At 43.6% G+C, this 17,638-nt stretch overlaps 1 protein-coding gene across 1 annotated transcript in view; it reads right to left on the bottom strand.

Moving 5' to 3' along the window:
- LOC145407194 (transferrin-like) overlaps nt 1–17,638 on the bottom strand; it is a 320,468-nt gene that overhangs the window by 235,648 nt on the left and 67,182 nt on the right. The window contains exon 4 of the mRNA XM_080278231.1: nt 11,219–11,349. Coding sequence (XP_080134357.1) covers nt 11,219–11,349 — 131 coding nt within the window. The remainder of the gene's footprint in view (nt 1–11,218; nt 11,350–17,638) is intronic.

The following is a 17,638-nucleotide window of genomic DNA, read 5'->3' on the forward strand; positions in this document are numbered from 1 at the left end:
AGAGTGAGAGCAGTGGAAATGAGTTACTTGAGAGGAGCATGTGGAGTGATGTGGAGGGACAGGTTGACGAATGAAGAAGTGAAGGAACACTGTGGAGTGGATGTGGATGTGGTTGAGAAGATTAGGAGAAATACACTGAGGTGGTTTGGACATGTGAAGAGAATGGAGAATGAAAGACTGACTAAGAGGGTGTATGTAGGTGAGGTGGAGGGAGGGAGAGGGAGAGGTAGACCGAGGATGAGGTAGAGGGTTGGAGTTGAGAGGTATATGAGGTGGGGGGGTGAGTTGGGGGGAGGGTAGTCAAATGGTGGGTGACAGAGCGACTTGGAGGCGTTTTGTCTGCAGCCACCTTTTGCAGGATTAGGGCGTCAGGCTGTAGATAGATAGATAGATGAAGGGATTAGTGGCAAGGTCCTTGCCACCCCTTGTAATCCCTCACTCAGGTCGTGGACAGAGTAGAGGGAGAGTCTGGTGAGGTCTTATCAGGTGTGGTTGGGAAAATGTGTCCTCACCCTGCATATAGGCAGCTTCTCAGCATTTGTATGTACCACTCTTGGTATGTAGATCCATTGAAGAGGGTGACAGCTGTTGCCAAAATTGTTTGGAATACATCTTTTTTCATCTACCAGCATGGGTTTTTGTATCCTATTTCATGGTCACGATAATGTGACTCTTCAGCCATCGTGGCATAAGTTTACTGAGTGTGGTAGGGAAGGTATATGGAAGAATTATTACAGAGAAAGTAAGAGAGATATCAGAAGTCCTAGTGAGTGATGAACAGGGTGGTTTTAGGAGTGGCAGAGGGTGTGTGGATCAAATATTTGTAGTGAGACAGATAGCAGAAAAGGCTTGTGAGCAGAACCATAAGGTGTTTATGGCATTCATGGATCTGGAAAAAGCATATGAAAAGTGGACAGAGAAGGACTGTGGAAAGTTTTGTACATGTATGGTGTAGATGGTAAGCTGCTAGGTGTCGTCAAGAGTTTTCGTAATAGTAGTGAAGCATGTGTAAGGGTTAATGGGCATCTAAGCGATTGGTTCACGATTGGTGTGGGTGTACGACAAGGTTATGTGATGTCCCCATGGTTGTTCAATGTATATATACAGGTATATATATATATATATATATGGATGGGGCGATGAAAGAAGTAAAAACAAGAGTAATGGAGAGAGGGATGGCATTGGTAGTGAATGGTGATGGATGGAATATCTCAAATTTGTTGTATGCTGACGATGCAGTACTGCTTGCAAGTACCAGACTAGACCTTTGTAGGCTAGTGCAGAGTTTTGCTGAGGTTTGTGAGCATCGTGCCTTGAGAGTAAATGTAGAAAATAGTAAAGTGATGGTTACTGAGAGAGAAGGTGACTTCCAGTTTGATGCTAGAGTGAATGGAGTAAGACTGGAACTGGTGAGAGTTCAAATACCTGGGTACAGTGACAGAAGAGAGGAAAATGTGCAAAAGAAGTGGAAAGTAGAGTGACAAAAGGAAGAAAAGTAGCTGGTGCACTGAAGGCCTTGATAAGAAACAGAGGCTTGAGTGTTGCAGCTGCATGAGGCTTACATGAAGGAGTGTCAGTGCCAACTTTAACACACGGATGTGAGACTACGGTGTGGCATGAAAATGAAAAGTCACGAGTAAGAGCAGTGGAGATGGGACTCTTGAGGAATGTATGTGGAGTACAGAGAGCGGATAGGATACGAAATAATGTGATTCGTGAAAGATGTGGAGTGAGGAAGTCGGTGGACACCAGAACTGAAGAGTGTACTGAGATGGTATGGCCATAAGGAGAGGATGGATAACAACAGAGTGGTGAAAAAGGTATATCTGTGTGAATTTGAAGGAGGGAGGAGGCAAGGTAGGCCAAAGAGAAGGTGGAGAGATATGGTGGATGAATGTGTCAGGAAGAGAGATTTGGAAGTTGGTGAGGCTAGGGAACTGACAAGAGATCGAGCTGGCTGTATGAATGTTGTGAGGAGAAGTGCAAGATCAGGGATTTGGCACCCCTTTTTAACGTGGCAGCATCCGGATTGACTCAATCGGACATGTTTATGTGAAGCTACATAACGTGGTGAATGTTTTTGGCATATCCGATACAGCCAGGATTCCAGGGGCTTGGATGATGAGTGAATGGAAGCGTGACCCATTGGACTGGGCAAATTTGGGCTGTCTGGACATTGTTACTCCTCATCCTGCCCTAGGGTGGGAAAGGAGGTCCGGATGATGATGATGAAAGATTTTTAGATCTGGAGAGTTTAGAAATAGCTTTCATTTTCCTCACTACCATCCCCTCCTCCCTGCATGCAGCCCCACACTTTTGGTCCATGAATATCTCTTTTCCAGCTGCTGCATCATTACCATTGCAAAGAGGCTGTTACATGACAGCAGCAGAGAAAATGTACTCACAGATCTTATTTTGGGAAGACATTTTTTATTCTTATGGAGCAGAATAAATTTAATGTAATTACCCTTTTTGAGGATGGGAGGACAAGATATTTGTTGGAGTCTCATTATCATATACGTAACTTTGAGGAAAAAAATTAGTGATGAAGGCAGGTGAAATTTAATTGTACTGTGGAACTATTTATTGAAGTTTGCACCCCTTTTTAATGTGACAGAGTCCTGACTGACTCTATCGGATACATTTATGTGAAGCTACAGAATGTGGTGAATATTTTTGGCATATCAGAGACAGCCAGGATTCCGGGGGGTTGAATGTTGAGTGAATGGAAGTGTGACCCATTGGAATGGGCAAACTAAGGCTGTCTGGACGTGCTACTCCTCACCCCGCTCTAGGGTAGGCAGGGAGGTCCGGATGATGATGATGACTAGTTTAACATTATTCATCTATCTATCTATCTATCTATCTATTGTCAGATGCCTCAATCCCGTACGGGGTGGCCACAAACAAATCCTCCCTCTCTCATATACCTCTCCACTCCATCCCTCCATCTCATCCTCGGCCTCCCCTTCCCTCTCTCCCCCTTGACCTCATTCACATATGTCACGAATTCGCGTGAGCGTATTTATAAATTCGTGACATTGTACTTCAGTGAGAAAACCACGAATTCTAGTGGAATTCCCACTGCGCATCACTCAGTTCAACCATCCTCGTATTAACTTGATTGGGATGGTTTTCAGAATATTTGCCACTGTTTCACAAGTGACCATTCTTACCCACGACATTAGTGCCTTCACTGAGTGATTTATTGTGAGTGTATATCGTTCACCCTCTCTCGTTGACTGTTGACTTAGGCCATGCCTACTTCCAGCGAACACGGCCATCTCTCATCCCATTTCAACTGTTTGAAGTTAGTCAACTTTGAGTCATCGCTAGAATAGGACCGTTTGTGCCCAGCATGAAGAGTTTGTACAGCGAGTTCCTGAATCTCCACCTAGACGGTGAATTGGCGAAGCGGGCTTAGCGAATTGCAACGTCTGATGTCCTGCACAGGTGCCCTGTCTTTTTCGCTTGGCTCCCCTCCACTGACTAGTATTTCTTTTCGTTTTTTCTAGGCTTAAGTGTGTTTAGCTTTTGAATGCGTGAGTGAGTGTATTCTCTTTGTTATTTTGAATTCATTTTTGAGACTCATGTAACATAAATTTATTTCGTTGTAATCAAAAACTTTACAGATCTTTTCTTTGAGCTTAATGTAATTAGAATCGTGTTTTATTTCTCCACATTTAGCTTATTTTAGCTGTGGCTCCTAGTTTGCACAAACTCTTTACATTATTCATAACTGGTACTGTACTTAGGCCAGTTCTTTTGTATCAAACTTAAATCCGTTGCGCCAGCCAGGAGTTAAGGCACCGGCAAGAACCTGTTTCTTATTATTAGCATTAGTTATTGATTGTCAGGGGTGGAGTCACTTTCTTAAGAGGCTAACAGTCCTACAAACAGCACTCGTGAGTAATTAGTCTCTGCTGTGTACTGTTGAGAAAGTTTACAAATTCTCGTCCTTAGAGAATCGGTGAAGTAAGCCAGAATAAAGTAAAACTTACTGCTTGATTTTGACAAGTCAATCCCTTGTCTCAGCTGCTGCAGTAACATCCAAGCATTTTTAATTCATAATTTCACATCCCCCCGTGACACCTGTTGACCTCACTCCAGGATATTAACTCCTAGCTCTACAGTTATTAACAAGATAATGCTCGCTCACTCACACCTACTGTAGGGATTTATCATTAAAGTCTTTAGGCACTATCTTACTGGTGGTTATTGATTCATTTCTATTTACTTTACGTAATAGTTTTCCCGGTCAGTTGCTTCTTTTTAATTTTCTTTTTTACCAGTTTAATTACATAAAACTGGTAACCATCAACCTGTGCCTATATTCTTGATTATTGGCATTTCTCTGCAAAATAGCAGTCAGTACTCAGTCTTTAGCCCACTCAGCCTTAGTTGAGTTAGCATCATGACTACTAATATCTATGTACTGGAAGCCAAAGATATGGGGCTTAGCGAACCCGAACAAATCAAGGAATACATCCTCTCACGGTTTAGTTAAGAGCAGCAACGTGAGAATGATGCTCGTGAAGAGCCTAGAATTCAACGTGAATATGAGCGAGAACAGGGTGAGGGACACAAGGGAGAATGCGAACACGAGCAAAAACAACGCGAACACGAGATAGAACAACGCGAGAGAACGCGAATATGAGCTAGAACAACAAGAGAGAGAACGAGAACACAAATGTGCCGAGTGCAAGGCACGTGAGAAACATGAACTTGAGATGCTGAAGCTCAAGTGAGACTCCTTGGCTTCAGACACATCTGGTGCAGCTAACCCAAGCTCCACGAGCGCTCTCCCTGCACATGTTCTGGCGACCCTACACATCAAGCTTCCTCCATACAAGGAAGGCGAGTGAATCGAGCCATTCATAGCTCGTTTCGAAGACATGGCTCAGCTGTACCAGCTGGATGAGGCAGCTAAGCGGCTCCAGTTTCTTAGCTTGTTTGAGGGCCCTGCCCTCAATATTCTCCACTGAATTCGTGGAGACAATCTCACGTATGAGATAATGAAGGCTGCACTCGTCAAAGCGTACAGTTTCACAGTTAACGATGCCAGGAGTCAGTTTATGAGGGTGCATTTACAAGAAAAGGAGACTGCTGTTCAGTTTCTTGATCAGCTTACTGCTTACTTAGATGAGTGGATGGAGAACAATGAAACTCCTCCCACGCACAAGGGGATAATTGACCTTATGCTGCACACGCAGCTAGAAAAGTCGTGGCCTGCTGAGCTTATGGCTCAGCTTAAGATCTGCCAGGAAAGGGATGCCAGCCAAATGGTGGAGAAGGCTGATGCACTCTTCACTGCATACGGGTATCAAACTCGTAAGCAACACACCTGGAACAGGAAAGCTGACAAATCTGGGAAACCATCTCAGACTGAACCCCAGCATCAAGGCCGTTCTCAGAATAATGGCCAAGGTCCAAACAAACCGCAGAAGGACCAGGGGCAAAACACACAGAAACCTGCTTGGAAGAGGTACAACAAGTACCCTAACCAGCAGCAGTATCAGCCACACAATCGACAGTCGGGACAATCCTTTTCAGCACCAGCCCCAGTGTATCGGAGGCAGGAGGCGAACACAGCCTTTATTCCTCAACAGCAGTATGGTGGTGTCGTCCCTAGCAGTACAGGTACTTCTCCACAGTTCACTAGTCCCCCAGCGACAGTGAACCCTCTGCCACAGGTGGTCAACGCTCCATCTCCCCAGACAGAGAGCATGACCCCTCAGGTATCAAATTCTCAGGGCACCATGTTTGTCGCATCATTCATTAAGCAGCCTCATCAGTGGCTGGCTGCTTCCTCCACAGGCCCTCCCACAGGCAATAGTGCCTTCCTTGTTCAGCCAGGGTTTGTGGGAGGCATTCCTGTGAGGGTCCTGAGAGACAATGGTTCCTCAGGTTGCTCTGTCAGGCAGAGTCTAGTTTGACCTGAGGAATACACAGGTCGACAAATCCAAGCTCAGCTTATTGATGGATCAGTGAGATTGTTCCCTGAGGCACGTATTCAGGTGGCATCTCCATTTTACACTGGTACGACAGTCGCAGTTGTCATGCCAGAACCTTTATTTGACCTTATCATAAGCAATATTCCAGGTGCCAAGTATAGTTGCACCATAGATGATGCTACTCAGACTTCGGCTGCAGTAACACGAGCCATGGCTGAGGCTCCGAACTGTGTCACCCCGGTGATCATTGGATCGCCACAAGATCTGATTTGTAGTCAAGATGTTGTCCAAGAACAACACTCTGACCCAACACTTGCTGCCGTGCGGAAGGGTAGAGTGATTAAGTATTCACGGCGAGGCCAAGCCAAGTTCCTTCGTAAACAAGGACAGCTCTACCGTGAGTCACGAACACCCCAGGGCGAGGTTCGACTGAAGTTTGTCGTTCCCGCAAAGTATCACCAAGCAGTGTTAGAATGGGGTCATTGTTCAGCCTCAGGAGGTGACATGGGCAAAAGGAAAACCCAGGGCCGTATCCATACTGACTTTTTCTGGCCAGGAATGGGACAAGAAATAGATAGCTTTGTGCGTTCCTGCAATGTGTGTCAACGTACAAGGAGTCAGGGATGTGTCCTTCCTGTGCTGTTTGAATCCACACCCATAATCTCTGAGTCAGTTGAAAGAGAGGGCAGTGGTAATGTGGGTGCAGACCTGATGTCTCGGCCATTCGCCCCACAGGACACAGTATGTCCAGGGCCTGTACATACACATGTACCATAGGTTAAGGAGGAAGTTTGAGAGCCCTGCAGGGACAATCCGAGGCTGTGTTTGAATTACCTTGTGGTGTCTCAAGCTGTGGGCCTCTCTGAGGATTCCCGGAGAATGCACAGTATTCACATGAGTGTTCACACCCATGGTGGGTGTTAAAATGTGACCTGCCCAAGATTGCACAGGGCTTCTCAGCTCGCCAATGTTAATCATAAGTGTACAGTAGGGTTTAACCAGTAAACTGGGTCCTTTGGCCTAGCAAATTGCAGCGTTTGATGTCCTGCACAGGCGTCCAGTCTTTTCGCTCGGCTCCCTGTCCTGGAACCACATTTCCTGGTTAATAATAATGTAGGTTTAGGGTTTAACCAGTAAACTATAAGGGTCTTTTGAGATTCTGTCCTGGGACCACGTTTCCTGGTTAATAATGTATCCAATATGAAAATTATGGTAACCTCGAATGTACAAAGTTTGGCTGTCACTTAAAATTTTTGGCTAGGGCGTACTCTTTGTAGCATATACAGACTGCTAGGCAAAGAGAGAGAAATTGTAATTTAATAAAAATTGTTTGTCGCACTGACACTTTTGATGCTCCACCTTGACTGCTTTCGCAGGTGCAGCTGGCGAGTGTAGCAATTTTGTCGTGCAGATCAGCTGATCGTCTCTGCCGCATGCTGCCGCCTCTTCTCTTCTGCCTCATTGTCTCTATTTACTATTGATTTGTATTATATAATTTTAAACGTAGGCACAGTTACACCACAACTGTCACACCTACACCGTGTATTACATACATCACGCTACATGACAATTAGTTGTTAATGTAAATGAAGCGAACTCTTCACTCAGTTTGACCTGAGTACAGGATTTTTCACCATCGTCACTGAGTTTTTTCCTCGAGCTTGCTTCTATTAACGTAAATACGAGGTTTTTTCGCTCATGGGCAACTGTGATTTTCTCCTGTAGCAGGATAGTACACACACCACAGTGTGAATCTTGTGTGACTGAGGTAGGATTTATATGTACTGTATATTGAAAATTTTTCTGAAGAAAAATTTGATTTTGATGGGGCGTAATGTCACGAATTCGCGCGAGCGTATTTATAAATTAGTGACATTGTACTTCAGTAAGAAAGCCACGAATTCTAGTGGAATTCCCACTGCGCATCACTCAGTTCAACCGTCCTCGTATTCACTCGATTGGGATGGTTTTCAGAACATTTGTCACTGTTTCACAAGTGACCATTCTTACCCACGACATTAGTGTCTTCACTGAGTGATTTATTGTGAGCGTATATCATTCACCCTCTCTCGTTGACCATTGACTTAGGCCACGCCTACTTCCGGCGTAAACAGCCATCTCTCGCCCCCTTTCAACTGTTTGAAGTTAGTCAGCTTTGAGTTGTCGCGAGAATAGGACCATTTGTGCCCAGCGTGAAGAGTGTCTTCATTGTACAGCGGGTTCCTGAATCTCCACCTAGACGGTGAATTGGCGAAGCGGGCTCAGCGAATTGGAACGTCTGATGTCCTGCACAGGCGCCCAGTCTTTTTCGCTCGGCTCCCCTCCACTGACCAGTATTTCTTTTCGTTTTTTCTAGGCTTAAGTGTATTTAGCTTTTGAATGAGCAAGTGAGTGCATTCTCCTTGTTATTTTGAATTCATTTTTGAGACTCATGTAACGTAAATTTATTTCATTGTAATCAATAAATTTACAGTTCTTTTCTTTGAGCTTAATGTAATTAGAATCGTGTTTTATTTCTCCACATTAAGCTTATTTTAGTTGCGGCTCCTAGTTTGCACAAACTCTTTACATTATTCATAACTGGTACCTAGGCCAGTTCATTTGTATCAAACTTAAATTCGTTGTGCCAGCCAGGAGTTAAGGCACCGGCAAGAACTTGTTTCTTATTATTAGCATTAGTTACTGATTGTCAGGGGTGGAGTCACTTTCTCGAGAGGGTAACAGTACTACAAACAGCACTCGTGAGTAATTAGTCTCTGCTGTGTACTGTTGAGAAAGTTTATAAATTCTCGTCCTTAGAGAATCGGCGAAGTAAGCTGCCATTAAGTAAATCTTACTGCTTGATTTTCACGTCAATCCCTTGTCTTGGCTGTTGCAGTAACATCTAAGCATTTTTAAAATTCATAATTTCACATCCCCCCGTGACAACATACACTCTCCTCATCAGTCTCTCACTCTCCATCCTCTCCACATGGCATAACCACCTCAGTGTGTTCCTCCTAACACTTCCTATCATATCCACATCCACATCCATATCACAACGCTCCTTTGTATCCTCATTTGTCAGCCTGTCTCTCCATGTGACTCCACAGGCTCCTCTTAAATAACTCATTTCCACTGCTCTCACTCTTGACTTGTGTCCATCCAACAACGTCCAAGCTTCACTTCCATAGTCAGTGTTGGTATCACAATACTGTCATGCACCAACTTTTTCACTTCCATGCTCACTTCCCTGTTTCTTATCACTGCTTTCAAGGAACCAGGAACCTTTCTTCCTTGTTGTACCCTTTCAAGCACTTCACCCTCCAAACTTTCATCCTTACTCATCACATTCCCCAAGTACTTAAAGGTACTCACATTTTCCATTTCCTCGCCATCCAACCTCACTGTACATTCACTGACTTCACCTCTCTCAAAGACCATCACTTTACTCTTCCCTACATTCACCTTTAGATTCCGTTTCTTACACACTCTCCCAAACTCATCCACCAAGCCTTGCAGCTCCCCTTCGTCTTCACTTAACAACACAGTATCATCTGCAAACAACAGTACAGGGAGTTTCCAAACACTATCCTCTCTCACCAGGGCCACTCAAACATCCACTGCCCTACCTTGTATCTCTTTTATTACCCCATCCATGTACAGATTGAACAACCAATTGTATATAATATTCCCTTGTGTTGTGTAATGTATGTGTAGAAGGTTTCTGTGACCAGGATGCACCTTGCTTACTTATGGCTATGTATTATTTTTATGTTTTATACATAAATCTCTAATCTTTTTACAAGACATGGTTAAGAATGACCATGTTAATAATGTTTCTTAACCATTTGGAGGGAAAGCAGACTTATATAGATTTGACTGATGAGTCTGGAAATTTGAAGTCTATCTAGCTATCTATCAATCTATCTACAGCCAGACACCATAATCCCGTAAAGGGTGGTTATTTGACTTTGAATCAGGTGTTTTATGGGGAGGGGCACTAGCCCTCCACCTACCCACTTGTTGACACGTGGAGAACTCATATAGGTTGGTTATATGGTTACCAGCCAGCACTGTAAATGGTTTCCTGGCTTACAGCAAGCCATTTGGCTTATCACTGAATGTTAAGCCACCTGTAGATGAAGGGAGAGTACCGATAAGAAAAAGTGACAGGAATAATGGGAGAAATAGGAAAAGAAGAAGGCAGACACAGAAAAAGAATGATAAAGATGAAGGAAGAAGAAAGCAGCACTACACGAAGTGAGTGGATGATGGTCGCCACCACCTACCACTAAAGCTCATCCCATATATATATATATATATATATATATATATATATTGTCATGCCAAATGATTGAGGCTGTGATAGCGTATAAGTACCATATATCCATTTTCGGATTGATATATGCCATACTTTAACTACTACAATGTTTGAAGTTGAGTAATTGCAGACCACTGAAAAATATTCACTCTATCTATATTGCTGTATTTTTTCCAAAAGACCAATTTTATGGGTAATATATTGAAGAATGCATGCTGGAGAATGGGTGTGCAATTTTGTGGGCAATATGTACAATAGTCTGGCTGTAAATAGACTGGCTATTTCAGTACAGTATTTTGAAGGTAGGACCTAGGCAAAAATGCAGCTACCTGAAATATTATCATAAATGCACTTTTTAAGTACTGCACGAAAAAGTGAATGCATAAATATTATTGAACACAAAATCAGTGCACTACCTATCCTGGTGTAGCTTTGGTAAGTCATACCTCGACCTTCCATCATACCAAACAGTGCCCAATAAGACGCACATGGGGGCAGGCTATGAATGGCTGAACAGGCTCCAGATGCCTCCTTATGAAATATTTCAAGCATTCGTCAACAATCCACCCCAAAGCAATGCACAGAAAATTAATTTTCAACCCAACCCTGGAGCTGTATGTCACAGTGCATTTCAGAATGGCTGTTGCTGTACATCACAGCTCAAGGGTTAACACTGGACATTATGCTGACAGCCTAACCTATTTGCTAGACTACTTTTCTGATTTATGGATTCTTCCCATATGATGGAAAATGGGAACTGAATGACGGCAATGATGCACGTATATATGTTGATTTTGTTTACTAAAATAATGATTTATGAGATAATGATGATGTAACATTAACCATGGTGACAGTAATGATGATGAATTACATGTATGATAATGATGAACTTTAATATGCATGTACTTTTACTACTGATCGCCCATGTTACTGGCATTCACTATGTGTGTACAGTACTTACATGAGAGAAAGGTATGTTCCAGCCTGCATTCCTTCTGTATCCAGTGTGGCATGACTTTGATCCTGAGAGGTCCGCCAGGCTGGTAATCTTCCCTTTCCGTACCACCGCCACACCAATGTACCGCCACAGAGCTGTACAAACACAGGGACACTTGATCAGCACATAAAACATAGAGATATGTTTGATTATAATTCAGATCCATTGCCTGGACCTGGGACTTTGCACTGAGTGGGGCCTGTGGTATGTCTACCCCATTTATTAATACTGACTATGACTAAAAATAAGCTTCAAAGCAAGGCTGAGGACATTAAATCGCCTATGGGGATGAGGGTGGGTTCATGGAATGTGGGAAGTTTGAGGGGAAGAGCGGGAGAAGTTGTTGAGGCATTCAGTAGGAGGTCAGTGGATGTGGCATGTTTGAAGGAAGTCTGGTATAGGGGTGGATCAGCCACAAAGATTGTTGGGAAGGATTGCTATTATAAGTTGTTTTGGCAGGGGGGGAACCGACTGATATGGGGATGTTGGTGTGATGGTTGCGGAGAAATGGGTGGAGTATGTTACGAATGTTATGCGAGTAAGTGATAGGATATTGGTTGTGAAAATTCTGGTTGGTGGAATGATAACTGCAATGATATTGGCAAATGCTCCACAGGCAGGCTTGGATGAAGTAGAGAGACAGATTTTGGGATGACTTGATACGTGTAGTAAGTGGTATGCAGGATGATGAGATAGTGGTTTTGGGAAGGGACTTAAATGGTCATGTAGGTGAAGCAGCTCAAGGTTATGAAGGAGTACATGGGAGATGTACGTATGGTATAAAGAATGCGGAAGGGGAAAGGATACCTGAGTTTGGGGAGGCAACAAACATGATTGTGTGCAACACACATTTTAGGAAAAGAGAAAGTAGATCAATTACGTATGAGTGTGGGGGAAACAGCAGTCAGATATATTATTTTCTGGTTAGGAGGGCTGATAGGATATTAGTGAGGGATGTTAAAGTTATAGGAAGTGAGGAGTGTGTGCAGCAGCACAAACTATTGATTTGTGATATGGTGCTTAAGGAACGAGTGACGAAAAAGAGGACTTGTGTACCCAGGAGGAAATATGGAAGCCAGAACACCAAGTAGTAAGGGATGCCTTCTATAGTGAGATGAGGAGAGTGGTGGCTGAACAGGGAGCCATAGACAGAGGCATTAATGAACAGTACAGAGCCCTCAAAAACAACCTCTTAAGAGTTACTGATGTAATATGTGGTTGGACAAGAGGCCCACCAAGACATAAAGTAACTTGGTGGAATGAGGGTGTAGAAGCTGCAGTTAAGGAAAAACGAAGGCTTTTCTGTGAATGGAAGAAGGGTGGTAGCAAGGAGGAATACTTGGCTGCTAAGCGTTGGGCTAGAAGCGAGGGGTACAGGGCGAAGTCTGAGTCACAGAGGCTTTTACTTGATAACCTAAATCTTGAGGAAAGGAAATATATGATATTTAAGGTGACAGATCAGATGAAGAGGGATAATCGGGATATTATAGGTGAGCAGTGTGTGAAGAATGATGAAGGAAGGGTAGTGGTGAACAGTGGGGAGAGTAAAGATGCATGGAGAGAGCATTATAACCGGTTGTTGAGTGAGGAGTTTGACTGGGACAGGGAAGGTTTGGAGCCAGCGGATCCAGTGTTTGGCCCTTGGCTGTTGATTGACGCTGCTACTGTGAGTGAGGCAATAGGAAGCATGCAGATGGGGAGGGCAGCAGGTGTGTCTGGGTTGACTTCTGAAATGCTGAAGGCCTCAGGAGATATAGGGGTGAGGTTAGTCGCTGACCTGATAAATTATGATTATACAGTATGTAAGTGCGTTGTCCCAGATGATTGGTTGAAGAGTGTAATTGTAAATGTGTATAAAGGGAAAGGTGATGCCCTGGAAAGAGGAAATTATAGAGGTATAAAGCTCTTAGATCAGGTAATGAAGGTAATGGAGAGAGTTCTAGAAGGTATGATTAGAAAATGAGTGAATATTGAGGAGATGTAGTTTGGGTTTATGCCAGGCAGAGTGAATATTGATGAGATGTAGTTTGGGTTTATGCCAGGCAGGGGGACCACTGATGCCATATTCATTGTTCTACAGCTTCAGAAAAAATATGTTGGGAAGAAAAGGGATCTGTATTTTGTTTTTGTTGATTTGGAAAAGGCTTTTGACAGAGTCCCTACAGAGGTGACGAAGTGGGCAATGAGAAAGCTTGGTTTGGAGGAGTGGCTGGTTATGGGGGTTATGGCTATGTATGTGGGTGCTTGCACCCAGGTAACAACAAATGGAGATTTGAGTGATGAGTTTTCTGTGAATGTTGGTGTGCATTAGGGGTCAGTTTTGAGTCCCTTGTTGTTTATCATGGTACCTGAAGTCCTCTCACGGGACTTCAGAAACGGACTCTCGTGGGAGATGCTGTATGCTGATGATTTGGTGTTGATTGCAGTGAACGAAAGGGAGAAGGGCGGAAAGATTTAGGAAGTGGAGAGATGGTATAGGGCTTAAGGGTAAATGCAGATAAAACAAAAGTGATGATATCTAGGGTTGGTGGTGGCACTGTGAAAGATGAGGGAGAGTGGCCATGTGTGATCTGCCACAAGGGTGTAGTGTTTTTGATAAATGGGTGCACAAGAGATGTAGTGGTATTGGAGGAAGACTGTGTGATAATGCTGATTTTATGTGTGCGGCGTGTCGGGGAGAGCAGGTGGAGATTGTTAGGCGTGAAAGGATTGAACTTGCTGGTGAGTCTCTTAGTGTGTGGAAGAGTTTGTTATTTGGGAGACATGTTGTGTGCTGAAGGTGGTGCTGGAGCTAGCTCTGTGGCTAGGGTGAGAAGTGGTTGAAAGAAGTTCAGGGAGCTATTGTCTCTCCTGACATTGAGAGGACTCTTCCTATGTGCTAAGGGTTCTATGTATGCAGCATATGTTAGGAGTGTAATGCTGTATGGTAGTGAAACCTGGGCAGTAAAGGAGGAGGATATTTGCAGGCTCAGACGTACGGAAATGACAATGATTAGGTGAATGTACAGTGCGTCTCTGCGTGCAAGGCCTGGGGGGACTGGGTTTACAATGGAAAAGTTGAGAGGTAGGATGGGACTGGAGTGTATTGGTGTTGTGATGAGAAGAGGCAGATTGAGATGGTTTGGGCATGTGGAGAGGATGGGGGATGATAATTGGGTACAGAAGGTGAGAAGTGTTAATACTGGGGGTGGGGTTGTGAGGGGCAGACCGAGAATGACGTGGGATGAGTCATTAAGCGTGACCTCAGGGTTAAGCGGCTGAACAGGGAGGCTGTGACAGATCATGCAGCATGGAAAGCCGACATTAGGTGACCAAGGTCGACGCACGCAAACATGTTGGAGCCTTCAAAAACGAAATGAAACACCACAGTACAGCACAGTACAGTAACTATAGGTAACCCTAGCTAGTCATTATATCAAGCCTGCCAACTGTAGGAAAAATAAATTTTTTAGTACTCCACACAACAGTACAGCACAGTACAGAAGAGTAAGTATTGGTAACCCTAGCTAGTCATTATATACAAAGCCTGCCAACAGTAGGAAAAATAAATTTTTTAGCACTCCACACTATAGTACAGTAACTATAGGTAACACTAGCTAGTCACAGTATCAAGCCTGCCGATAAAATACTGTACTGTAATTTTTACTGTAGGAAATCTATTGATATGTGCAATGCTATACAGTACAGGATGTCATTTGTAGTGAATAATTCTCCTACAGTAATGTACTGCAGCTGCAGTAGTTACCCATAATGTATGAAATGATGGATGGAAAACTGTATACAGTATACATATTCTGCATTATTACCATTCCTTACCTGCCTCAAGCATACAGCACACAACTTCAGAGACTTCATGAGCAACTTACTGCCTGTTTTATCATTATCACTGCATCACACATTATCAATGGTATTGAATTTAAGAGCTAATTTCTACTCCGTGGCAGATACTGAATTTATCAATTTGGGGGAGTAAATATCTTAATGCATCCATTCCTGATATTTATAGATAACCCTTGTTACTGATACATGTATTTACAGAAACAATAATAAAAGGCAACAATAATATCACCTGGCCATAGCTGTAGTCGCCGTCTTCCACCAGCTTCTTGGCCTCCAAAGTGAAAGCTGACGCAGCTTCTTCATCAGCCGAGGCAGCCTCGCCAAGAAAGCAGGCATGCTTCACCTCACAGTGCCTTTTAAAGTCAGCTAACCATCCACTTGAAGCCATAAAGCAAGGTGGTGATGCGATGCTCTTCTTGCGGCACACTGCAGCATAGATCTTGAGTGCCTGTTCCTGAAGCAAAAGACCAGACACACTTGCACCACAAGCCATTTTCCTTGTCATCCAGCGCAACAGATAACCCTTCATAACAGCTATACTCCTGGAGAACTCGGTGGTGTCAGCACTAATGTTTTTCTGGCCAAGTCCGAAAAACTTCTTCTCAATGTTGATCTGCGTCTTCACATCAGCTCTCTTCTGCTTCAGGGTACGAATTGTGCTCTCAGGTGCTCCCGTAAGACGGCGGATTTCAACAGCAGTCAAACCCTCATCCAGGTACTCCAGGATTTTCGCCTTGTCAGCAAGTGTATACTTGGTGTATTTCTCCCCCTTCCCGTATTCCCTTTCCTTTGGCTGCAAAGATTTAGAGGTGCCAGGCCGTTCTCGTCCATTACCACTGCTACCCGAAGAACTACTCTTGTTTGCCATCTTGGAACATGTAAGTTGTAACGAAAATACAACAAAAATACAACGAAATTGCAGCGAAATGAACACCCACACGTGGAAGGTACAGGCTGAAACTGTGGTGCTTGGTTGTAGAGGGCAGGACTGTCACAAGATGGCCGCGACAATAGAACATTGCCTCACGCACGGTTTGTTTTGATTGGAGTCGGGCCCTTGAGAGCATCGAAATATGCGACTTTGCATCAAAAAGTGAGGTAGGCGGACCACTCCAAAATGCATCGAAATTTGATTAGTCAAATTCTAAACTGTCAAAATTTGAGAATCCACTGTATAATGGTACAAACTGTATACCATCATCTTCCCTAAAGTTTATGCTATACAATAAGCTAATAAAAACACACAAAACTGATGAGTAAAAGTACTGTGAAAATACCAAAATGTGGTGAGAATACTACTGTTCAACAGTGAAAATAACTGCCCTACACTCTAGCACAAAATTTTGCCTGCATAATGCAAGAGCTAAGCATACGTCTAGATGCAGAATTTCATGAGCTTTCATTTGGAATTCCGATAAGACCAATAGTTTTCAAGTAAATCACCAAAAATCGAGCGTGCCCCCCCCTCCCCCCGGAACAGAAAACCAAGAGAATGCCAACTATTTGAGAGTGTTGGCCTGGAAATAGACACCCTCCCCTATGATGCACCAAATATTGGCACATTTCATGCTAAAACATAATTTTTGTTGAATATTTTTTTCCAGAATTGCCTAATCGGCATCTTTTTGGACCAACACTGACAAGTGCGTCATCGGTTCCTCTTCAGACTCACGCCATTTTGACTCATTTTGAGTCATCGTGAGTGAAGGGGTTAACAGTTACACATCCTTCATACCACGATTTACTCTATCAGTATAAGGTTAACAGTAATCTGACATAAAGATCGTGTGATACAGCAGTTAAGACATCTCTCTACCCAGGTATTAGTCCACTTCAGTATTGCCACCTATGTTCTGGAACCCAGTCCAGTCCTCCCTAGTAAATCATGTTTTCGTTTACATCAGTGCCATACGGATTTTAATGAGAACCATACGCACAAATCACTACTGTTGACTATTATTTATTTTTGCAAGAAAAAAATTCCTTTCTCCCCTTCCTCAGCTTTTGACAACACAGTCGTCATCCATGACGTTATTACGTACATGCGACAGGAATAGCTCCCAATCACTGTAACAACAGGTGTGACATCAGACAAACATTCTTGGGGCGATTCATATATCACTATGTGATGACACAGTCGTCACCATACACTAATATTGCAGGGTTTGTGTAATGTGCCACCCGGCGGGGCGTAGGTCGTCCTAAAGATGATACAACAAAACATGCTGGCAAACTAGGTAACATGCCAAAGTCTGCATAACGTTTAACGGGCTGACCGTCAAATTCCACAATCAATGTTAAACTGTAGGTGATTTGGTACGATGTCACCAGCATATCATTTATCCATCCAAATCAACATTAAACTGTAGCTGATTTGGCACCATGTCACCAGCATATCATTTATCCATAAGCTTCCTGCCACAGTTCACTCTCTCCTACCCCATCACTCATCTTCTGTAGGGCCCCCCCCCCCTCTCACCACCCAGACCACTACTGTCCCCTTCTCACCCAACTCCCTCCTCCTGTTTCCCAGGAATCCCAGCC

The sequence above is a fragment of the Coenobita brevimanus genome, chromosome 72 (assembly GCF_032717465.1).
Source record: "Coenobita brevimanus isolate Jiangsu-jjx chromosome 72, ASM3271746v2, whole genome shotgun sequence".
Taxonomy (NCBI): domain Eukaryota; kingdom Metazoa; phylum Arthropoda; class Malacostraca; order Decapoda; family Coenobitidae; genus Coenobita; species Coenobita brevimanus.